This window comes from Podarcis vaucheri (genome assembly GCF_965113315.1).
Source record: "Podarcis vaucheri genome assembly, chromosome: 6".
Classification (NCBI taxonomy): domain Eukaryota; kingdom Metazoa; phylum Chordata; class Lepidosauria; order Squamata; family Lacertidae; genus Podarcis; species Podarcis vaucheri.
In genome coordinates, this window is record NC_138764.1 from 69,534,492 (window position 1) to 69,559,671 (window position 25,180).

Sequence of the window (25,180 nt, forward strand, 5' to 3'; positions counted from 1 at the left end):
TATATTTTATATCTTTGTTTAAAAATAATATTCATCTGACTGTAGCTGTAGATCACACACACACACACACACACACACACACACACACACAGCTTTAGAAACGTAACTTTTTCTGAGACTTACCAAACAGGAAAAGTGATAATCCTAAATCAATATTGGTGTGGTCAGTCGGAGAATTCATGTGTTTGAGACCAATGCTTTTTATTTATTTGGCTTTGTTTCTAAAAACCTGGGAGGCATTCTGGATTTTGCTGCGTTTTGTTTTTTAAACCAGGAAACATCGTAAACCTTTCAGTCCCCGTTGGACATGGCAATGCCTTAGGGAAGACCTCTACGAGCTCCCAGGCTTAAGAGCTGCCTTGGGTGTAACAATGGCTTATTGTAGCAGCACGGAAAGAATGTGAGCAAAGGAGCTGCTACGGGGTGTGGCCAGGTGAGAGCAGCCAGCCCTCTCTACCTGCTCAGGTGGCTTAGCTTTTAAAGAAGCTGAAAAGTTAGCTCAGCAGACGAGCACCTGCTGGAGCTCTGTGTGCTGGGTGGTAGCTGAGCAAAGTGGAAATATGTTTTGCTAGAGGGAGCGTTTGTAGACACGCCAGAGAAGGCAGCAGTCAGGATGAAGAAGAATCACTCTGTGCAGGGGACTATTAGCAGGCTCTTCGGGAAAAAACATGCCAGCAACAATTCCACCACTTCCCTCTACGTCACCAACCCCCCTTGGATCTTCACACAGGAGGTCACCACTGACAACCTGGCAAGAACTGGTCAGTATGGCTTCTCTTTTGTTTTGAGCTTTCAGGGAGAGGACTTGGAGGAGCCTGTTTGCCCTTCCACTATCCACCCCCCCCCAATCAGGCTTCAGCTTGTAGGATGTTCAACTGTGGGGGGCTACCGGCACACTCAGAGGTGGGGTGCACAGTTTTGATGTTGCTCTGGATACTTCAATCGGGGCCTTGAGAAAGCTTTATTAATAAACCGTGCTGTCGGAAAACAACAGCCTTTGGTAGGAATGACTGGATTAAGGAGAAACTTGTTGGAACCTGCAAAACTAAATTAGCAGCCTGTGATCCACTCTCTTTAAAAAAAAACAACAACCCCAAGAAGAATGTGCAGATTTCAGCAAGTCTCCTGTAGAGCAGGAATATGGGTGTAATGGAGCGTAAGACAAGTAGCAGATCCACCAGGCAGTTGTAAATAAATCTCTGACATATTTTTATGCGGGAGATTAGAGTTAGCACTGACTGAAACCCAAAGACAGCTTTTACAGGGATATCTGGTAGGTCTCTCTGGTGTTGACAGCAGCAGATGTGTTTATTCTGCATACTGTATTTATTCTCTTGAAGTTTGTAATTGTGGAAAAGCAAACTGGAGGCTCAGATGGGTGGGTGCCAACTCTGAATAGTGTCTGAACAGGCTGAGTGTCAGAAATCCCACACAAGAGCTGTTGGAACAAATGGAGGATGTGCAGCCGAGTTCTTCATAGATGGCGCCTTTGGAGGCCACCAGTGTTGTGAAACTTGTAGCTGTGTGTGGTTCACGCTAGGCAGTGGCACTGACTTTGTCGCAGTGTCCAGGACTGTGACATTTCAGATGAAAGGGAGACCTAAGTAATAATAAGGGAGAAACAAATTCTCTGGGATGAAATGAAATGTGAAGCTTTGCCCTTTGGCTTGCTTCTAGTTCAAAGAATGAGTCACTTCTTTGCTGTGGGGGGGAAAAGTTACACAGTGTTTAATTAATAAGTTGTGCTCCAAGTCTGAGGCAGTATCTGCCAACACTGGAGCTCTTATAGGTGCTAAAGCTTCTTTCTGGTATCTGATCTTATAGGATGCTTTGCAGAATCGCAGAGCTCTGTGTCCAGGATTTCCCATGTGGTGGGCAAAGACTGAACGATAATGATAATATTGCACCCTCAGGATTTATCTGTTGCTCTTCTTCCTGTTCTCTGCTGCTGTTCTTGTTTCCCGTCCATGCACGCTTCCTTTTTCTGGGCTGTGGGTGTCCTTTGGGTTACGTAATAAACATGCAGAAACCTAAATATTGTTGAATCAAGATAGGCCTTCTTACACAAGGCAATGAGAAGCTGTCATTTCAGGCAGCATTTTCCCAAGTTCCATCTGTGTGACAAATGTCATTCTAAAATAAGTTCTAGGATGGAGAGGGGGGTGGACCAGTTGGCCCAACAATAACTGCAGAAAACAAGAAGTGTGGTGTGGTTCTGTCTCTATTGGATCAAGAAGCCTCAGTTAGGGTATACAATGTCAATCCTGAAAGAAAGAAAACCATGTGAGTAGGTTAAAAACTGTGTACATTCAGCATTAGTTTAATAGCAAAAGCAATGAAGTAGGAGCAATTTTGGGAAGGGCTGCAGTTCAGTGATAGAGCATTGGCTTTGTAAGAAGAAGGTCCAAAGTTCAATCTCCAGACAGGGCTGGGAATGTCCCCTCTCTTAAATGCTGGAGAGCCACTGCCAGTCTGTGCAGACAGTATTGAGCCAGATGAATCTCACTCAGGAGAAGACACCTTCCTATGCTCCTATGACAGTTGTTTTAAATTGTTTTTAATATTGTGTTTTAAAGTTGTAACCTGCCCTGGGATCTTAGAGTGAAGGGCAGGAAACAAACAAACAAACAAAACATTGGCCCCCCTTAGTAAATGGCTTAGAAGGCATTATTTTAGCTCACTTGATTTTGGATGGTCTGAGTTCACCTTCCTCATCCTGCTGCCATTCATGTGTTTTGGACTCCAGGCAATGCAAGGCAGCATGGCCAAGGATGTGGGATAATGGGAAATGTAGTCAAAAATCTTCTGAAGGCCACCAGGTGAGGGGAGTCTGCCCTGAGCGTTATCTTTGTGTTGTCCTCCATGCCCTTGGAGAACGTGTTGGTAAGCTTGCCATATGGTCAGTTCAAATAAGAAATGTGGCTTTCTCCCACCTTCCCTGGAGTCCATCTCATGAAGAACATTGTACAAAAAAAATTTGCTCCAGATGGACTGTGTGTGGACACATTCTGCAGTGGCCAACAGTCTCCCCACCACCATCCCGCCATCTCAACAGCTGCCAAAAGTTTCTACCACCCTACCATTATGAAAATGGCTGCTAGTCACAATGGACTATATCAATGCAGTTTGATATGCAAGATTGCGTTGGGGGAATAAACTGTCAGAACCCGTTTGTATCAACCAGCCTACAGGTACACCCCCAAATCCAATCACCAACATATTCAAAGCCAAGCAGTCAACTGCTGGAATATTAACAAATGGTCCCACTCTGTGCCAACAGACTCACTCTGTGGCTTTTGAGTAACTTAACACCTTTCGCCCCCACTCTCAAACAAATTTGTGCTCTCACTCCAAGTGGTTTGAATGGTTGCCAACACCCACCCAGAGCAAGAAACCCCGACCCCTTATCCAGTCAAAACAGAGCAAAACATGCACATAAAAAGGAGGGGGGTGTCAGTGAGGATGGCTCTGGCCAGCGGCCACCTGTGATTTGCTGTGGACCACTGTGGGAAAATTATGCAGAGCTGTCCCAAGTCTGTACTGACTTCTACTGAGATACCTTGAAGAAGCTCCCAATTTGAGGAGCACCAGTGGGTCAAGATAGCAGTGAGGTTACCCTAGGCCTGTGTTATACAACCACCTTAAATGTTTGCTGCATGCTTTTCATGCTGCATGGGCTAAAAGAGATTGAATGCTTTAATCCCCACCTTAGTTTGTGTCTGATGAGTTGCAAAGTAAACACAGGTTACCCAACCGGAGATGGGTGTGGGCTTGTGTGTGTCACTGACTCAGAGATTCCTGCATCTAGTCCCTGGCCCCGCCCTCTCTGCTACACCTCCCTTAAAGCTATGGATGCAATTGGCATAAAGAGAAAGCTACACCTCGTGTGAGCAATGCAGCAAATCATAGAGTTGGAAGGGTCATGTAGTCCAGTGTTCTGCAACACAGGAATCTTTTGCCCAACATGGGGCTCAACTCCACAACCCTGAGATTAAGAGTGTCATGTTCTACCAACTAAGCTATACTGACACAACATAGATGTGTCTTAGAAATAGTCCCAAACAACTATATATATATATAAAATTATCTGAGAGGGTCAAGTTCAGGCAGAGGATTCTATTGAACTGGATTATGTCCCTTGGGCAAATGTAACCAGAAAACTAGAAACTTACCCATTATTTCACCATTTTTTCTTTATATCCTCAACAAGCATAACTGTTTGTTACCTCCTCTCTCCAAGTATCAAATTGGGCATTGTGGATGTTTATTGCTGAGAATGCTACTCAAATGTTCCTTTTAGGGCCCAAAACATTTACTCTTTCATTTTTAACCAGGACTGTATGGGGAAGGGCAATTTTAGAGTTTTCAGAATGACTAGAAGCACACTTGGTGGGAAAACCAGGCATTTAGGTAATAGTGACAGTTCAGTGGCTTTGTGTGGACACTGAGTGGGGGGGGGGGTGCAGGATTGAGAAGAACCCAATACACAATAAACAGCTGTTTGCAAACAAACTAGGAAATAGTGAAAGAGTAGATGTGAATCCCACTTTCCTAACAAGGTCGATTAGCATTTTCTACTGGTGCCGTGCAACTTCTCTGGCTGGATCACAAACCAATTCGGGCTGATTTGGGTTGACCCAAAATTTGGCCAGAGTGGATTGAAGATGCTCCGGGTTGGATCGTGTCTGTCATGAAAAAGCCAAAGCATTGTATCAGCTTTTGCAGCTGTGAAAGGAAGGGACTGATGCACCTGAGCTTCAGCCACTTCCTTCTCCCCCACTCAACTGCATGTTTAATCAGTTGAAAACTGTGCCAGGCCCCCTATCTAGCTCAGGACCCTGATCTGGGTTGGGCCTGGGCCATCCCAAATCAGATCAGGTCCCAAATAGGACCAGAGGGCCATGCACAGCCCTACCCTCTTAGTTTCAATAATTTTGAAATAATTTTGGCAATGACAGTGTGGGGTAAAAATAACTTGTTTTTTCTTGCTTCAGAGGGTAGGACTAGAATGAGTGGAATGGAAAAGAAAAGGGACTAGATTTTGGGTGCACTTCAGGAGAAACAGCACACACACACACAAGGAAACAGCCATGTAAAAATATGTAATAACCAGGATTTTCATTGGAGTTTCTTCCCGCTAAATAGTGCCATTTACCACTCCTAGAGATACTATTGATAAAAACTCAGCCACCCTTGCAGTTACTTCCAGGTTAATGTCAGACAGATAGAATCTGATATTTTCATTGTGCCGTGATGTTAGACTACCCAAAAAAGGGGACAGCACATGTTTGCGTAGCTGGTTGTACAATGGACCGTAGAAAAGAATATGTTCTACTGTGGCTGACGCATTCAAAGAACATCCGCAATGTCTATAATTTCTGGGGATGTTTAAATATCTGATGTTGGGCTGTCCTTTGTTGCACATATTTAAGCAGAGGCTGGTTGGTTATCAGTCAGGGATGCTACCGTGGCAAGATTTCTACACAGGCAAGCGGTTGGACAGGATGACTTCCAAGGTCCCTACTCTAAAAAAAATAATTCTATGATTCTAAATAAATGTGTCCTGTCCTCTGTGTTCAGTGTTTATGCATAAAACTGGAATGTGAGGAATAGTAAGTGAAATAGGGTCCTACCAAATGGTCATACTAATGAACCGAGAGCACAATGCACATTCACTTATTTATTTATATCTGAAAGAGATATGCGCACACTTTTAATGACAATCACCATTCCTAGTGAAACTATCAAAGTCATTGTGGCAGGGGGTGGGGCTAAGGATACTCAAACAGCTAGCAAAGGTGCAGGTCCTCCCTGACCCTTCAACAGACTCTATTTTCGATTTATTTTACTGAACCAGCAAATAGTAGACATGTAGGCTGTACTGTATTTATTTACCAGTATGTTGATTGATTCAACTGAAGACCATTTTCCCCTTTTGGGGGCTGTTTACACTCTTCTCTGAGAGCATTCACTGATCTCATGCCCTGAACCCCCTCTTTGTTTGACTTCTCCGATGATGAGATATGAAACTAGGGTGACAGCAGTCGCCCATTGTGCCTGACCGTTTTCTTTGTCAGTCTCCGGAAGGCTTTGTCGTGTTTTCCTGACTCAAGGTGGCTTAGTTTGCAAAGCCGCACGTTAACTGAGGTTGTCTCCAGACAACCTGTTTACTTAGCGCTCATTCTGATCTGCTTACGGGGAGATTAGACAATATTGGCCGTTTATTGAGCATTAATTATGATTTGTTTACAGGGAGACTAGACAACATTGCATCAAGGAAATGTTATCGCACACTTTCCAGTGCATTTATTTTCCCATCCTTTCTCTTACTGCAAAAAGGCAGTTTCCGAGGCAAGTTTTTTGCACAAGAGTTCCAAATCAATTTTAACCACACAACCTGAATTTGCCAGTATTTGATTGAATCCCACCTGAAAATAGGGCCAATGGGGAAGCGCCCCGAGGTTGTATGGTTCTGCATTAAGTGGAACTGGACAAATGCAAGCCACAGTGATGTTCTTCTGTACTGTCTCTTGCACAGCTTATTTTCACTTCTCTGCACCCTCCACAAGAGACTTTTTGCTTTAAAAACCAGCAAAAGATGCTTGTGGTATCTTTTAATGACTAACAGATTTATCATGGCAAAAGCTTTTGTAGACCATAGCCCATTTCACCAGTTGCAACTCCTTGTTGATTCTGCTTTCAGTAGATTTTGGGTCTTTTTTATTTCTAAAGGGATTGTTGTCATCATAGTTTATTTGTATGCCACTTTTCCATGATAAATCGTGCTCAAAGCAGCTAATAACACCAACAACAATAAGAGAATGCACTAACAAGTACAGTCATATGAACAACAGACTAAGGAAAACTTCTCCTATCAATCAATATACAATAAAATTAAACAATCCACTGATCATTTATCATAAGGTCTACCAATAAAAATACAAGAGCATAATGCAGATAACAGCAAAAATAATACATCTCTGAAGCTAAAGCTTGACCCCAACAATAACCCCAAAATAATACCCCTGTCGGGGTCTGCACACACCATACATTTGGAGCACATTCCTCACCCCAAGAACCCTGGAAACTAGTTCACTCCTCCCAGGTAACTCCTAACAATTCCCAGCATCCTTAACAAACTACAGTTCCTAGGATTCTTTTTTTCAGGGGCTGCTTTAAATTTATGGTATGTATGGAACCCATATCTCTAAGTACCAGGAGCAACAGAGGCAGCCATCAGTGCTGAACTTGGTCAGGGCTTTCCCTTCCTGGATCAGATGAAAAAGGTCAGACTTAAGAGCAGGGATCCGTTCTTGCAGGACTTCCAGGGAGATGGTCTCTGGCACTTTCTGCAGCAGCCTTTGTAGCTGGAGTCAGCCAAGACCCCAGCTTCCTGTATAAGACTGAAGCCAGTTCTGTGGTGCCCTCATATCAAGTGGACAAACCTGTTGGAATCTAAAATTTGAGGTTGCACTAGCAGAGCAAAGATTGACAGGGATTCTTGCTTCTTTTCAGTCCCTGCAGGACTTTGGCAGTTCTTACTGCCTTGGGCAGGGATGGCGTGAGGATCTGTGGACTGTCAACGATCTTGGAGGCGTAGACCTTGGCCAAATATACCAAAACCTGGAGAAAGCCAGCTGAGTTCTGTCATGCTATTCAAGTTGGTTTTTGCAGCTGACTCACATGCTGAACAGACATGCCCATACGGGTGTCAGTACGGGTATCATAGCTTTTGGTTCACAGGAGTGCCCTGTCTCTCCAATGTTCAGCCTCCTTCTCATTCCAGGCCAGCTGCTTGGCACAGGTTTTGCTCATGAGGATTTGTCCACAGAGCTTAACACAGTAAATGATCTAAAGTAAAGGGTGTATTTAGCCTAGCAAAGGAAATGGGGGTAGACAGACTCTCAAGGACTTCTTTGGAGTTCAGTTCCTCTCCAATATGGGAGTCATTTTCTGCCTCCTATTTTCCCACTCTATCTCCCCACCTCCAGTGTCAAATGCATTTTTGTCCCCTTTTTAACCCCTTGGTGGAAGACACTGGAGGGAATTTAGAGCCAAGAAATGATGGGACGTGAAAGGGTTAAGCATAGGGTTGCCATATTTCAAAAAGTAGAATTCCTGACACCCGCAAATCTGGATGTATGGCAAGCCTAGTTAAGCATTCACTACCAGCTTAGGACTGCCATATTTCAAAAAGTGAAGATCTGAGCACAAAAGTTGTTGAGCCTTTTTTGGCCAAAGTTATTCTGTCTATGTCTGGGAAATTCAGGACGAATGGCAACCCTATACTAACTGTTTCACAAAGTGAGTTGCATATATTTAGTCCTTAAAACCACCTTAATTCTGTACTTATCTCTTTGTTGTTATTTTACTGGCCATTTCTTAAGTACCAGATGAGCTGAAGCAGATGACATGTTTGCTGAGCATTCAACCCCATTTGTTTGCATAGAGATTAAATTATTTTGGCTATTTAATGAACATTCCTTTCCTTGATTGCAGGGAGGTTGCATGATGTTGCATCAAAGCAAGTGGTATCCCACACCTTTGAGTGCATTTTCCCATTGCTTTTCTTATTACAAAAAGTCTGATCTTCTGGGAAAGTGAGTTTGTTGTCCAAGACCTCCCATTCCACTATGAATGCACAACTTGAATTTGCCAGTTTGTGATTGAACAGTGGCAGTCTGGAAGCACCCTTGCTGTTTGCATAGGGACATTTTCTGCACAGGGACATTTCTGCACCAGATCATTTCTGGGCATCTTGGTTTTTTGTTTTTGAAAGGTTTGTATAGATGCAGTTTTTTCAGCAAACAACTTTCTACTAGAAGGATATAGATGCAATTCATCTCACATATCCTTAAAAACTGGATACAATGCTGCATCAAAGTTTCTTAAGGCACCTGGTCTCCAGGTGAGGGCATTTAATGAAAGATGGGGACAGGTTGGTGGATACTGCAGCTGCCTGGTTTTCCCACGGCACCCTAAACCTGCCTTTGGCAAGCTGTTGCAACATAGGAAAGGCAGATGAGCCACCTGAATAGAGTCTGTGTGGGCAGAGACTGCACTGCTGTATAAGTAAAGAGAGCAGCTCACAGAGAACCTTTTTGTGAGTTTGTGAAAACCTTGGAGCCTCTAGATTGCACAGGCATGAGATAAGAAATACAGGCTGTACATGGTACATATAATTCTCATGCATTATGATACAAGGCCAGTGCAATTTAGTAAGCAAAGAATGAAACTGATTTAGAATATGTAGACTGTACAGCGGACTATTCCTAGGTAAGTGTGCACAGGATTCTAACCATGTGGCACAATCCTATTCATGGTTACTCAGTCATAAATGCCATTCCATTCAATGGTCCTTACTCCCTAATAAGCATTTTAAGAATTTGATTAATAACATGAACATAACACTTGGGGAATAAATGGGACAGGTTCCCATGTAGTGTGGTCCGCTCTCCAAGAAATGTTTGCTCTCAAATTGCAGTTCCCCTCCCTTTTACTAACTAGGTAATCTTTAATGTTTGATGTCTTACTGTGTTTTGATTTGTTGGAAACTGCCCAGAGTAGCTGGGGTAACCCAGTCAGAAGGGTGTCATATAATTTATTTTTTTTATTATTATTATTCCCATTTAAACCGTCATTTTTGGCATGACCAACACAACAGGAATTAAACTAGTCATTTGACTGGTACAATATTACCTTATATGTACCATTTGGTGTACCTTGGATGTGATCCAACTGCGACAAACAGACATCCAAATTATAATTTGCCACCTTTTCAGAAAAGGTTCTAAAAATGGATGGAAGAAGTGATAAGCTGCAGTTTGGAGATGCGTTGAAAACATCATGCCAACTGGTTTATTGCCATCAGCTTGGGTTGACTTCCTTCTCTCATGCAGTCGATTTAGAGGAAACCTTCTTTATGAAGATGTGTTGAATCAATGTTATGATGAGGTTATTTGTAGCAGGCAGGAACCTCACCCAGACTGTTAACTTCAAGGTTAACCTGATTATCTGCTCCCTTTTTAAAGCTTAATTTGGCCATATAGAAAGGAAGCCAGGCAAAAGAGTCATAGACTTTGGGTGTCAGTAACCTCTAATATCATGACAGCCCAGACAACCAGGTAGCTGAAGAATTTCAGCTTCAAGCAAGTGAGTAAGGCAAAAATAAATAGAAACAGGTATCACCTTGAGAAGCATATGCCCAGCTTTTCTTCTTGCATTAGGGAGAAATGTGTGCTGCAATTTCTATACAAATGTCCATTGCTAGGAAAAGTGGCTAGAAGCTGTCTCAGCCTTTGGTTACACACTGTGTGTATGTATACCTTTGCTGACTTAATCCTTTCTTGGAGGGGCTGGGAACTATTATATTCATCCACACTTATGTTATCCCCGCTCTTCCTGAGTGCTTTTGCCTGGCTGTCCTTGAACAGTGATAAGGCCTCTTGTTTGTCTGCCTGGAGAAGTGTGTGTGTGTGGAAAGCTCTGACTTCTGCATGGTTGAAATGTTTCTTGTTGTATATCGTATTTTTCGCCCTATAGGACACACTTTTCCCCCTCCAAAAATGAAGGGGAAATGTGTGTGCGTCCTATGGGGCGAATGCAGGCTTTCCTCTCGCTCTCCACGCTTCAGGAAGCTATCCGCAAGCCTTGCGAGCCCAGTGGGAGTTCCCGTGGGGCGCACAAGGCTTGGGGCGGCAGCCTGCAGCCCAAACCACGGGGTGCCCTCTGGAGGATGCCCCGTGCTTCGGGCAGATTGCCGCAAGCCTTGCGCGCCCGGTGGGAGTTCCCGCAGGCTTGCAAGGCTTGCGGGCAGCAGCCTGTTCTGTGGGCTGGGGTCGGGGGAAGCTCGGGCTTCCCCTGCCCCAGCCCCGTGGTTGGGGGGGGGAATAAATTTTTTTTATTCATTCCCCCCCCAAAAAAAGAGGTGCGTCCTATGGGCCAGTGCGCCTTATAGGGCAAAAAATATGGTAATCACATCTATTGTTCTGTCCACTTTGCCTCTCACCCAGTGCCGAATTTACATATAAGCTAAACAAGCTATAGCTTAGGGCCCCACTCTCTTGGGGGCCCCCAAAAAAATCAAAGGGAAAAAACCTGGATGTACATTTCCAAAATATAAGATAAGAAACAAATAAAATAAAACCTACATACAGCAACAGTGTTTAGTGTTGTGGAGGCTCCTATGATGTAAGTAATGGGCCCTGCTTGCTAGCCTGCTCCCTAAAATATCACTGGTTTCCTCATTTCTATATATAGGGTGCCTTCATTCTGCATGTGCAAATGGCTTTAGATACCTATTAGGTCCATAAATTACCATATAGCATATATTCAACACAAAAAACAGCGACAATTTGTTGTTGACAAAGGACAGCTGGACATATAAAGGGCCCCATTACCTTCAGGAGCTTAGGGCCTCATCAAGCCTAAATCCGGCCCTGCTTCGTGCTGTCACCCTGTCCACTGCTGCCATGTGGCCTCAGGGAATGTGGCACTTTGGCTGATAATGGAATTATCTTTCCACTCTCCCTCTCTGTCTTTCTAAGGCTGAATCAGCAATGAAATGTAATTGATAGGGTTGGGTGTGGGCCTTTCTTTCCATGTGGCAATCCATCCTGCTTTGTGGCTGATGGCGCATATTCTGCACGTTGCACCTTCCTCTCTGCTTGACTTTAACACATTCACTTTCTCAGTAGCAAAGTGCTGCAGAGCAGCCCTTTAAGCAGAGGTGGGGTTTATAGAAGCGGAGTGTCTCTGCTGATCATACCTGTTAATTCATAATGTTCAGCTGAGAACCTTATTAAAGTAAATTACAGGTTGTGCTGCTCATTACTAGAAAGAACAGCTCAGAGAGGTGTGGTCCCAAGGCAAGTGCTTAAGGATGGAAGCTAGGAAGTCCCCAAGATCTATTCTCAGCTCTGACACCAATTCTGTCATCAGGTTTCCTCCCCTGTCAGGTTTACAAGGGGAAAAGTTACAATTAACATAATGTTTAGGAAGGATGCCTGTGCCCACAGAAGAGATCAGATACTTCAAATAGTTTCTCTTTCCAACAGGACTGGCTCCAGCGGCTATTACCATCAGGTATTTGCTGAGACTCAAGGACTCCAGAAACGCTTTTGTTTAAACATGACAGGGACCTCACAATAAACATTGCATATAGACTCTGTTTCCTCCAGATTGGGGTATACCAAAACCTTGGAGTCATGGGCATTCAAATCATCATCATAAAATTCATAACCACTTAATTGTCAGAAGCCTCGGTTTACAAAATATTAAGGAGAAAATTATAATTATTATAATTGTTATTTTTTCAGTATATATCCTGCCTTTCATCCCAAAGGATTACAAAAACCTTTTAATGAAACATGATTCTTTATTATTTCCTCTTTTTTTTAAAGGCTGGATATTTCAGTGATTTTGCAAATGCAACATGACAGCAGAAATAGCGTTGACAGTATCTACACTGCACATTCTTTGTTTTGTTGACTTCGTTATTTTTTAATTCTGTGGTTTTATTTCGTTTCTATTTAGTGATCATTTGTTCATGTGGTATTTTTGTAACCCACCTTGGGCTCATTTGGTGAAGGGCAGACTATAAATTGTTTATCTCTGTTAGGAAGTGACGTTTTGGTGGACTGCAGTTCCCATAATACAGCTGCATGCACAAAAATTGAGTAAACATCAGATCAGGAAGCTAGACGGAGGGCAGACTAGAGGTAGCAAAGGCCCTTCCTACAAAGGAATAAAAGGAAAGTGTTTTGTGTTCAGATTGTATTTCTTAACTGGTCTTCAGCAAAAGATTCTAGGGCAACGCACAAAAAGTATTCATCCAACAGATGAATACAATTTCCAAAAAGGCAAGATAAAGGCAAACTAAAAATGTAAAACTGGGGAACAGAGAAGGTAGTTCTAACTGAAATATAACCCAGAGCCCCATTGACTTAAAATAGGACTTGCAGTGCAACTCTATACATGTCTATTCAGAATTAAGTCCTGTTAAACTCAGTGAAGTGTATACAGAATTGCAACTTTGCTTATTTTTGAGTAGACATGTATAGGACTGTGCTCTTAATATGTTATACAGGTTTTATTAAGTTTGCCTTCACACCTACCCTGTATGGTTAGTCACTATTACTATAACTGAGAGGGAGAATGTAGTTGACCTGAACTCTGGTTCATGAGCTATTTAAAATGATATATATGTCTCTTGTGGAAAGGACATGGATTTAGGAAATAGAAAGCATACCATCCTATGTCAATCAGTGATGGCTACATGAAAATCTGTTGCACAGTACATACTACAGAGGTGTAATTGGAAGGTCTCAAAAGTTGTGGCTACGCAGTAACATGGTCCCATACAATGACACAAGAGACCTGTATTGCCCTTAGCACCCATCTACACATGATTTTCATGCCTTTCCCTATGTGAAAATGTTTCCATGAAATTAATGTGTAATGGTTGAAGCACTCCTCAGTGTATTCAACCACTGAACCACACTGCTAGCAGTGTGTTGGGAGGATATATTATATAAGAATTTAATATATTAGATAAGCAAGTAAAGGCTCCTCCACATTCCCAATGGTAATGTGCTGTCCCTTCAGCACTATTTTGGGTTGGGAATGGCAACTGGGATCTTCCAGTGGCAACTATATTTTGTGGTGGTCCCCTGTCTTTGGAATGCTGTTTCTTAAGAGGCCAATCTTATAAGCCTTTTTTTAAAGGGGGTGCAGGCTATTTGGAAACTGTGCAGTGCATTGACTGAGTTTACTTGAAGGTTGACTTGACTTTAGCCTGCCGCTGCCACTGTTATCAAGAAATTTGATGTTGCCGGTTTCAAAGTGTATTGTTCCAATGTCTTTTAATAGAAGTGCAGTTTTGAATCAGTTAATCTATTAACATGTTTATTTGGAAGTTCTGCAGATTTTGATGGGATTTATTCCTGAATGTGTGTGCATAGCCTTAAAAAACCAATAATGGAATTAAAACTATACCCGAATTAATCTGGTAGCATTTTTTTAAAAGGAGTATTCTTAGCAAATATTATTGGGAAAGCTTAATATTGAAAGTGGAATTTTGTGTTCACTTTCACAGATGAGGGGACCCATTCTACTCATATGTGGCAATCGTTCACAAACATAAAGTATGCTTCTTGTTTTATAAGTTTTCTTACATACAAATATTTGGAGGGAAATCACCTGATTTAATCAACTAAGTAGCTAAAATTCATACCAATGCAATTGGTTAGAATTTTACAGCTCTTTTATCTGTTTCCATATCTCTTGTGATATTAGCCAAAGTCCCTTAAGCTGGGACCCATGTCAGATAATAAAATGCAAAAGCAAACACCTTTCTAGCACTAACAGAGCGATAATGTGATAGTTTGATGCACCTGAATGGAGGAGCCAAGTTGTGCCCTAGGGCTGTCCCTACATTTAGGCACAGAAGGGTGACCTGCCTTGAGGACCAGATTTGGGGTAACATTAAATGACAGCCATTTGTCAATGATTGCTACCTTGTTTATTATCTTCTTGCCACCCTCTCAGTTTTCTGCCCCAGGCACCAAAACGTCTCAACCATCTGCATTCTACAGTCTCTGAATTGTTTCCTCTTCCTGGCTTTATGTGTACCTCCTCTGTATCCCTCTCTTACCTTGCCTGGCTGCAGCAGTGGCATGAGGAAGAGCCACTGCAGCTATTTGTCTTGTCTAACCTGGGGCTGGTGCCCAGTGGATGATGCTCTGTTTGCCCAATGAGTGGGCTGTGCAGGAACATTTCTACTGGTAATTATGAAGGGCGCAGGTGTCACCACGTGCATAGTTTCCTAATTCTTTCCATTCCTCATTGCTGTTCTTAGGAAAGAATGAAGCAGCCAGGCAAAGAAAAACCCGGCAGTTTCATGCAAAGCCTCACCCTGTACCTCCTACTGTGTACTCTATTAAATTCACTGAATGGAGAATTCACCTTGTCTGAGAAGAATTCACTTGCTGTGTTTGTTGCAAAGGCACCAGACAAAAGGCACTGCGGGTGCTGGCTGCAAAGCTGAAAGCAGTGATATTCTCAAGCAACACTGGGGACTTATTGTCCCTCTGTGGCCTGTGCCTGAATGGTAAAGTAACCCAAGGCGCTTGTGTATTGAAAACAGACTCCCTGCCCATGGGGGTGTGCAGCAGCAGGGATGGTGCGGCTACACATTGCTTGCGCTCTGGCACCACAGTCCCATCTCTTCTCCTGCCAAAGCCTGTCATCCAAAGGCCACCATTTGAGGGCCACTGAGAGCAAAACCTGGCCCATCCGCAAAAGCAGCCCTCTGCTTTATATGCTAGAACTTGAATGGGGGAAATCAATGAGAATGTATTTTTTACCAGATTTTCAGTAGATTCCTTGTTCTCATACTTTAAAAAAGAAGAAGAGAAAGTGGGGTGTTCTGGAGCTTGGCTCTCAGGACTCCTTTTTCTGTCACTTTTTGTGCATACATGAGACCCAGCACAGAATATAGTAAAATAAGAGTATTTTATTTCAACAGAAGGTACCTTGGTGAGAATCGTCCTACACAATGTTGTGTGTGTGAGTGTGAATGAACCTGTGACTCTAAATATTGTTGGACTGCAACTCCCATCATCCATGGCTATTCCCCATGCTGGCTGAGGCTGATGGGAGTTGGAGTCCTACAATGTCCAGAGGTCCACAGGTCCCTGCACTAAGTGACCTTGAGGAAGCCACTACCTCTCATCCTAACCTCCCTCACAAGAGTTGCTTAATGAGTTAACTTAAGCTGCTTGAAGGAAAAGCTAAATGCTAACAGGATACCTGAGAACAGCAACAACACATGAAAACAGCACCATGCATATTTAGAGATTGTGGCTACCTTCAGTAATATACATGGGTGGACTGCCAATAGTATGCAACCATTAGTCACAATTTATACCAGTGCAAGCCATTCATAGGTGACTGTTGAATTTGAACCATTATATATTTTAGGAATGTAGCTGAGAATATGCTTTTTAAAGTGTTTAAAAGATGACACTTTTAAAATGTCATATTTTGGGGGATAGCACTTTTATTATCTTGCTGTATGTATTCTTGCTGGCATGGATATGCCAGCAACACATTTGCAATCACATGTCATCTATCTATCTATCTATCTATCTATCTATCTATCTATCTATTCTATGGAGAGCTCAGTTGATGGCAGCTCTAGGTTTACATTTAGTAGCAAACTCCTATTTGCTTCTGTATAGTGTGTCAAATGGCCCTTAGGTCTTCTACAAAAACCTATGAAGAGACCCTCAGCTCCAAGGGATTCTATAAATCTCAGGTGCTTCTGAATTGTTGGTGCCCTGATGTGCCTGTTATTCTAACAGTCAGTTCATCTGAGATACTTGCTTTCCAAGCAAGCAAACCCTGAACATCCTTGGGCACTCTGTCAAACATAACAAGCAGGATCCGTTTGCAGGGGACAAACAAAAGTGGCTCCAATATGGAGCAATACAGAAGAAATTACAGGCTTGACCAACTTAAATTGTTGTCTTGATAGCTATCTGATCCAAGATACCCATTTAAGCAGTGACTCATGGATTTTTACATAAACTCATGGAGTTCTGCCCATTACCCTCAAGGTGATGGGGTTCACGGCCACGCCTTCAAAACAATGTGCAGTTTGTTTGCCTTTTGTTGCTAACTTGCTTCTCTTTCTTGTTTCAGGTGAAGTGGACGGCATTTATTATGGGGATAATCGCTTTGCTTCAGTGACAGATTCTGGAACAGCAACACTTAAGCCACGTCCAAGAGTCCGACCTTTGTTGACTTTCTTACCTCTTGTGAGTATTTGCTATGTGTAGCAGGTTGGTTTGGCTTTAGTTTGTATGGTATATATGGAACGCAGTTGCCATTTTGCTTCTGTATAATGAGACACAATGTAAGACAGAGGCGGGCATAAGGTAGATTGGGATCCATTGCTAGTTTGGGGGTGACTTGCAGTAGATCTTCTGATGGGGCACTTTGAGTGGTGCCACGTGCCCCTGAGGTTTGGTCAGCAGGCCCACACTAAAATAGAGAAGGGACAACCATATACAACACCTTGAGCTCCTTAGCTGTGTGGTAAACATTTTTGAGTAGGATGCAGTCAACCAGCTTACTAGGTGCTTACATGTACACTGTGGAAAAGTTACCACTTATTAAATGATTGCTGTGTCTACTTATGCTCACCAGCACACTGATCCAGTAAAAGCTGTTACTTAATGTTCTTCTTCAGATGGTAGGACAGGAGCTTAAAAGGCTATCATGAGTGGAGAAATTTAAGCCACTGCAAACGACGTAGTATCCATACTTTCCCAACTTATCTCGCAAAAGAGAGAGAGAGAAAAAACACAAATGAAAAGTAGAACTGATGGAGAACTTCCTGGTGATGGTGCCCAAGGCAGAAAAGACTTAGATGAGGTACAGGGAACATTCTCAGCATACATTCAACTGGTTCTCAACTTGGTTGACTGGATCTGCACCTTTCATGCAAATGCAATGGAAATCATTTTGGGCCTTGTGCTTTGTATGCATGTTGAAGTTTTCCCTGTTGGTTGTGTCACAGACTGGTAATCTTGACTTCAGTGACGCCTCAAATTAATCAAATGAATGACTAATAGAAGTGGGGTGGGGGGAGAAGGAAAAAAACATAGAAGAAGGAGGAAGTGTGAGCAGGGATGCTAATTCTGTAGTGGAAATGGCAAAATGAACATGAAGACTGTAGCCCTGTTCAGGTTTTCTTAAGTTGGACCTGTGGAGACAGTATGGGGTCATGGGTGCCATTCCCACCCCCACCCCTTCAACTTTGACCTTCTCGCATTGAGTGGGAAGGTCTAAAGGAGGATTATATGTATGTTCTGCTGAACACCATTACAATCCTCCACGACTCAATGAATACAATTTAAGAACTGTAGTCATCCCTCAATTTGAGTGAAGATCATGCAGGCATATGCTGGATGTCTCCTAAGGAGTAAGAGTGCTACTCTCTGAAGTTTACTTTTATCCAAGTGTGGAATGGAGAAACTTTATAGACTATATGGATTCTATGATTCTTCTCCAGTGCAAAAAGTAAATTCACAACTTGGCACTGGGTGCAGAATTTGGTGTGCTTTCCCTTTTGAAACCCCCCCCCCAATTTTTTTCTTAATTTTCATAATTTATACAGGTCTTGACATTATAGTTCCTTTATGCTGAATTCTATATTTTTTTAATATGCAAACTGCACAGCCTATGTGATTAATTGGCTGTTCCACTTCATTTGCTCTTTTTAACAATACTTTTGGGAACACAATCCCAGGGGTTCCTTGGTTTGTATTGTACTCATTTAATTTATGTTGGGCACCAGCATTAGATTTGCTGTTTCTGGAACCATGACAACAAGAAGAAGCTGGAAATAGCATATCTTATTTCAGAGACAAATATTTAAGAGACATCAAGCAGAAATGCTGTGCGGTACAAAGTTTGCTATAGTTGAGTTGGCTGTTGGAGGGAGCAGACCAACAAATACGGTACATTTTCCTAGCGAAATTTTAGTTTCATTTCCTTCTTTAGCTAACCAACCAGAAAGACGTGGGTATCAGATAGGGTTAGTTAGTGCTGGAGACCATTTAATTGTCCCTCTGAGACCCATTAATTCCACTTGTCTTCAAAGACCACATTAATACCACACTTTAAAGTACTATGATACTGTTTTAAACATTCATGGCTTCACCCAAAGAATTCTAGGAGCTGTAATTTAAGGGTGTTGAGAGTTGTTAGGAGGCCCCTATTCTCCACCCAGAGCTAGAATTCCCAGAGCTCCCTAGGAAGGGTGAAACCACTCTGTAAACTGTCGCTCTGTGAGAGATGTAGGGTCTAACAACTCTCAGCACCCTTAAGAAACCACAGCTTCCAGAATTCTGACTAATTAATGTGGTATCATAGTGCTTTAAATGCATGGTGAGAATGTGGCCTAAGATGAGACCCATTAATTCCGCTTGCCCCTCTAAGATGAGACCCATTAACTGTTGACATTCTAAAAGCTCAGAGACAGCAAGAGAGTTTCAGCTGCTGCAAAGCCTCCTGCCCTTTTGCTCAAGCAGTCCCTCCTCCCACCCTTCTCTTCAGTTCTGCTGACTACAGCAAGTACAAGAGAAGAGGCTGGGAAAGCACCACTTCTGCATATTATCCTGATAACACCAGGTTTTAAAACTGGTAGACAAATAGCATGTTTATGATAAGAAAGTCTGTGCCTGTGTGGCTTTGCAGTAATAGACAGAAGGCCAAAATGGATCAGATAATTTTGTGTGTACGTGTGTGTATCAGATTTATCAACTGTTTGCCAGCCAGAAGCTGTCAATAGGAAAAAAATTGGATAAAGTACCAATGATTCAGACTCGAAAAACAAGATTAAACGCAAAAATACAGGCTCCAAGATTGAGCAAATCTTGGAAATAGTTTTGTTTTAGAACTACAGTATTTCTAAGATTTGCTCAATTAATATTCCATAAATGACTAGATAAAAGAAAACCGGCATAAACTCCTTGGCAAAACACCAAGATACTAGCTGCCTGTATAATTTCTTATAGAGAAGATTACCGTGATTTTGGAAAAGTTCATGTCTGGGGAAAAATGTATCCTGAGTTAAATTGGAGTGGCTTCACGTGCAGTTTTCATTATCTTCTGCTCATTGCAGTGCTTGTCTCCATGCAGAGGCACACATACTAAGCAGAATTCCACACCTGTTTTTCATTATGTGATTTGTCAGTGTCATCTTCAGCTGTGCTCTGCTAAAAACAAACCTGATATCCCACATCACATATGTGCCTCTTGAAGTAGTGGGAACAGCATATCTCTGGAACTGTTTTAAGGAATTGCTCTTAATCCAGTGCAAAGGCAATCTCTACTAAGAGCTGGTGGATCTCAAATGCATGTCCATCACTGGACAACTACAGCATGTGTGAAAGGCCTGGCAAAGATCAAACGCCCCCAGTTGGACAGCCATAATGCTTTTCCATGGAATCAGTTTGCACATCCAGCTGCAAGTCAACAAGTCGTGTGTTTTGTGATATGAAGACAGGATGCCTTGAATGTTCACTTCCAGTTCCTAATGCCTACCAGGCAGACATGTGTTCAGCTGGATTCTGTTCCTTCTTGTGTTTCTTTAACTGAATTGTCCATTGAATAACTGCAATACCAAGAAGTGGTGCTGACTAAAGAAAGGGCATGGGAGGGCATTATTAGAAGTCAGTGATGTTGAACAGATGGCTCCAAAGGCATCATTAAATGGGAGGGAATATCATGGCTCAGGTGTCATTTAGGAAATATAAATGAATGAACTCTGAGGATGCCTCACATAATGCTGCTGAATGAAATGGAAATATTTCAGCATACATTTGGGGGTGAATTCATGCATGCATTTCACTTGGGGACTGCCCACTTGTTTACACTGTTGTGGAGAGAAACCACAACTGCTTCCCTTACAAGCATTGTCATGAAGTAGATCCATGTTTGCTACATCAGAACTTACACTTTGACTACAGACACTTGAGGTTAAAGTGATAAAGAAATTAGGAGACCTATTTTTTGGTAGAAGACCACTGGATTTTGAATCACATAGATTTGACTAATTGTTTTGATTTGGGGGAGGGGGCAGTCCCTGAGCTCTAAACTGCATCAACACAATTCCTTTCCTGCTTCCTGCAGTCTTTAGCTAGTTGGGTGGGAAGCTTCAGGGTCACACATCAATGCAAAGGTGAGGTTGATAAGAACCATTTGTTCTTTCTGGGCTTCCTGTGGAACCCTGAAAAGGTGGTATGCATTTCCCCCCAACAGTGAAATCTGCAGGCAAGTGCATATAACAAATCTTCATTTTAAAAAAAGCAAAGAAAAACAGCCTGGGGATGATCCAGTTTTGCCTACAGGAGTGGCAGAGGGAAGGAGTGCTTAGCTCCTGCCCTGCTGTCCATTTCTCTACCCAAAAGCTCCCTGCCCAACTATACTGCTCCCCACTACCTGGGAGGGATCTAGATATGTTTCGATAAAGGTAGGAAAGCAAATGGGGGATTTTGAACAGGAAGATGAGTGGTAGGAAGCAGCTAAGCTTGCTGCTACTTTACTCAAACCGTTTCCCCAGGCTACTTTCCACTTTAAAAATAAAATAAAAAATGCTGGGGCTTCATTATGTATATTTTAATATACATTGTTTGCCCTTGAAGCTCAATTTATCTCACTCTGGGAAAGATGTGAGCTGCGAACGTTTCTGACCTATTCACCCTGGTGTGGAACAAAATAGCAGCCTCCTCCCATTGGGCCCAGAGATATGGGAGTGATGAGAAACACTCCAGCAGCTCCCGTGCTGATGAGGTAACATAAAATTATCCTAGTGTGGTTGCTTGAAGGCAAAGAGGACATCATCCTCAATTAACTAGGAAGCTTAGTGTAATGTGCACGCCCAGCGTAATTTGAAAACACTTTTCCACCACCGTTGCCAGAAGACAAGGTGGCCAACCCAGTGTTTTGGTGAGGAGGACAAGTGTGGCGGGCATGAGACTATTCATCCTGGGCAGCAGAAAAGACCAAGACTGGCTTTGCTCAGGAGGAATGACAATGCCTCCCTTTCTCCATATGCCAAACCCTGCATTTTTATCTTGTGGGATAGGTTAGGGTGAAAGAGGGTGACTGTCCCAGGGGAACTGTAGTGTAATTCTATGCATGTTCACTCAAAAGTCACTGTGTTCAGTCACTGGTAAGTGTGTTTAGGATTGCAGCTGTAGTAAATAAGCTACACAAATAAATAATAAGCCCTGTGCCCCACTGCTTTCCCTTGGAAAACTCGCTCTTTAGCAATAAATCGGACCAAATGGCAATCCACAGAAAACCTGATTTGTTCCAACTTTGTGGTAAAGAGTGGGTTTCCGTGAGGAAAAGTGACAGTGGAAGTATGGATAAGCTGTAAGCAGATGGTGCTGTCAGGCGGTGCCACCGCCTAGGTTGGCTGTAAGTAAGAAGGCCTGCAAGTGAGCACTGGCTGAGAGCAAACTGAGGTTAGTGGAGCAGTGCCCCATTCACTCTAATGAACCAGTTCGCATTGGTTTCAGGCAGATGCTATTCTTGTGAGCATGTATCTCGAGCACCACAAAGATTAAAATAGTGGCGAAAGGAAGGGAAAATCCCACAGAGACATATTTGATGCATCTGTCCTCAGACTCACCCTTCCAGAAGATGCTTTTCTTTACAAAGAATAGCCACGTAGCTTCATTTCATGCATTTTTATGTAACGTGCAGTTAGGCTCTTCAGCATTGGGTTAAAGGGATAAATGAGCCTAAAAAATGAAGTACGTGAGCCCAAGCCCATGTCTTCAGCCATGTATAAATCTGAAGCTTTCAAAGCTCCAAGCCCTTCCTTTAGACAGACATTGAGAGCTGTGCAATTCTGTCTCAGAAAGGAATGAGGGTTTGTCCAGCTGCCATGGATGTAGGTATGAGTCAATATTTGAACTGGCTTAAGAACTGTGTACACCCAGCATTGGATGGAAGCCCATCCATATTCCTTTGCTTTGAAAATAACCCCCTGTAAAACTAAAACTTCCTTGCCACGCCCTGTATTGAACTTGGCATGTGCCTCGCGTCTGCCAAGTCTCTCACCTGTCTCACACATGCAGAGTGAAGCATCCAGGAAGCTTTCCCCCCCATATTTTTGTGAGAAATGAATTGTGTTCTAAGCAATGTTTGCCGGAGCATGTCTTGGCCAGCATCTGTAGCTGCAGATTTGCACAGGGCCAGTCTGCTTCTCTTGGGTCCCCTTGTGCATATCAGTTTGACTCATCTGTGCTCTGCCATCTCCTATGCCTGTCCCATCACCCACAGTGTCAACCTCTGCTCTGTAAATTAGGTTAGGTGAAACCTGCTGACACATTGATTATTATTTAAATCTGCTCTTTTTTTTTTTAGAAGCAACAGCAACATCCTGCTAGTTGTTTGAAAATTTACTTGGGGCTTTTCACTGTCACTTTTGTGCCCTTTTAATATTGTTTTTAATAAAGCTTGAAAATGGGACTGTTTTTATAATTTCATTTTAAACTTTTTTGCCTTTGAGCCTTTCTGTTGAAGAATACCCTAGGTATAAATAAGTAACAAAATTAAGAACAACCCCTTGTCCCACTTTCTGCATATCCAGAGTTTCTCCTTCTACCACATTGCTCCAATTGAAGGAGGAAGAGTATATGTAAGAGGAAGCAATGATATAAAAACTAGATTGGAACTTGCCAGATTCTTTTTCCAAAAAGAAATAAGAGAAGGTAGTTACTTGCATTACAATTAAGTAAAATAAGATGGGAAGAATGATGCAGCAATAAGCCTAAGCCATAAAACGTTTAGAAACATTAAAAACAATGGAGCTAAAACCATAAAAACTTAACTAAAAGCTGGAGGGTTTGATTAATGCTGCCATCTTGTTTCTCCTCCCAGTTACTTGCATTAAGAATCTGGAAGCAGGGGGCCTCATGGGTCTGCCTAGTTCAGTATTGCCTTCCATGACTAGCAGTTCTTCTGTGTTTCAGGGAGGGAACATTCCCAGCTCTAGCTGAGTGAGGTTTTCTGCACGCAAGGCATGTGTTCTACCACCCCTGATACTTTGGCTCTTCCCCTTTAGCGTAGTGATGGCCAAACATTAGAAGCAACCAAAAAGATGGGTTTCAATGGCACCAGTGAAACTATGTGTGATCCAAGAATTGTGGCCTAGCATCCTTGAGTGCATGCCTTGGGTTGTATGCCACAGTCACATGGAACAGCAAGGTGTCTTTAGGCCTGTCTTGATACTTACGTTTGCGGGCCACATGTTTGTTTTGTTGATTTCTGTCTCATTTTCCTTTACAAAATGGCCCAAAGCAGCTGTGAATATTGCCTCTGAGACTTCATTCAGCAGTATATGTCTCACTGTCCACCAAATTGGCAGATGGAGATGGAGCCAGGCAGGCAACATTTGGACAAGGGGAAGATTCAGCTGTCTTGGTCCATGACAGAATGGGCCCTGCCTCTTTTACACAGCCACCATACTTCCACAGAAAGAGGGGATGCAGAGAATGCCTCTGATGGTACATATGTGACAATGAGGGTCTGGTCTTATCCCGGTCCAAGGTTTATTCTACTCCCGAACATCCATCACGTAGCTTTTCAGTATTGCTATTAGACTTGTCCCACAGTGGATGGTTTGATGCATTGAATTGCTCATGATTTACATTCTCCAAGCTTGAAAAGCTGGTTTTAAGTCACCCTGTGTTGTGAAAGTGACCCTTGATGAGTCAGATAAATGTAAGGGTAAGGCTGCTCCTGCTACTACTGCTGACTCTTTATTCCACAGCACTCTCTAAAATATGAAGGTGACAAAGGGCTTACAAGACATATCCATGAGGAAATGACCAAATGATGAAGGAGGTGTATTTCTCAGTGGTCCCTAGAGAGCAGCTCAGTGCCAGGGATCATACTTTTCAGTTGAATTACCTAAAACCCAATTATTATTTTTTAAGCTTTTCATGGTGATCACTTGCTGTTGCTGGGTGGCTTTTCTTTCTTTCTTTCTTTCTTTCTTTCTTTCTTTCTTTCTTTCTTTCTTTCTTTCTTTCTATGGCACTTCCAGACTGTTGGGATTGAGTTTCATCATGGAAGAAAGGTGGACTAAATTAATAAAACAAATAAAAGCACTCAATATGCGGTGAACAGCCTTCCTTGGCACAGCCCACAATGTTTTAATGGAGCCAAGTTTAACTGTTCCCATTGCGGGGGGGGGGGGGCGACCCATCAAACAAACCTCAACCTTGGCCTGGAATAATGCTTGTTAAATATTAGCAGAATCTCTTAAGGTTAGCTTGAGAATTCGAAGTATTTGTGTGTTCAAATGTGTGTGTGTGTGTGCAACACTTGGAATTGTGAAATCAAGGGTCATATTTCACTGTACAATCAATAACCTTTTGTATGGGACTGCAGGTTATTTTTCAGCAAACTTTTATTTATTGTTCTGTTTCAGACTTGTGGTTTGTATCATAACTTTCCTGTACTTTGGAGTGAAAAGAAGCTTACAGGAAAGTAGCCAGAGTTTCTTTCTTTTCAAAGAGAAATCCAAGGAATTTTTCAGAGCTATTGTGGTTTGGATTAAAGTGACATCCATGGTTTACAATAACAGTAT

The 25,180-nt window shown here is 42.5% G+C and overlaps 1 protein-coding gene across 1 annotated transcript in view; it reads left to right on the plus strand.

The window, feature by feature from the left end:
* The first annotated feature begins 454 nt into the window (after positions 1 to 454).
* Positions 455 to 25,180, plus strand: part of LOC309534992 (uncharacterized protein C6orf132 homolog) — a 41,147-nt gene continuing 16,421 nt past the window's right edge. The window contains exons 1-2 of the mRNA XM_082227629.1: positions 455 to 761; positions 16,705 to 16,820. Coding sequence (XP_082083755.1) covers positions 614 to 761; positions 16,705 to 16,820 — 264 coding nt within the window. The 5' untranslated portion in view covers positions 455 to 613. The remainder of the gene's footprint in view (positions 762 to 16,704; positions 16,821 to 25,180) is intronic.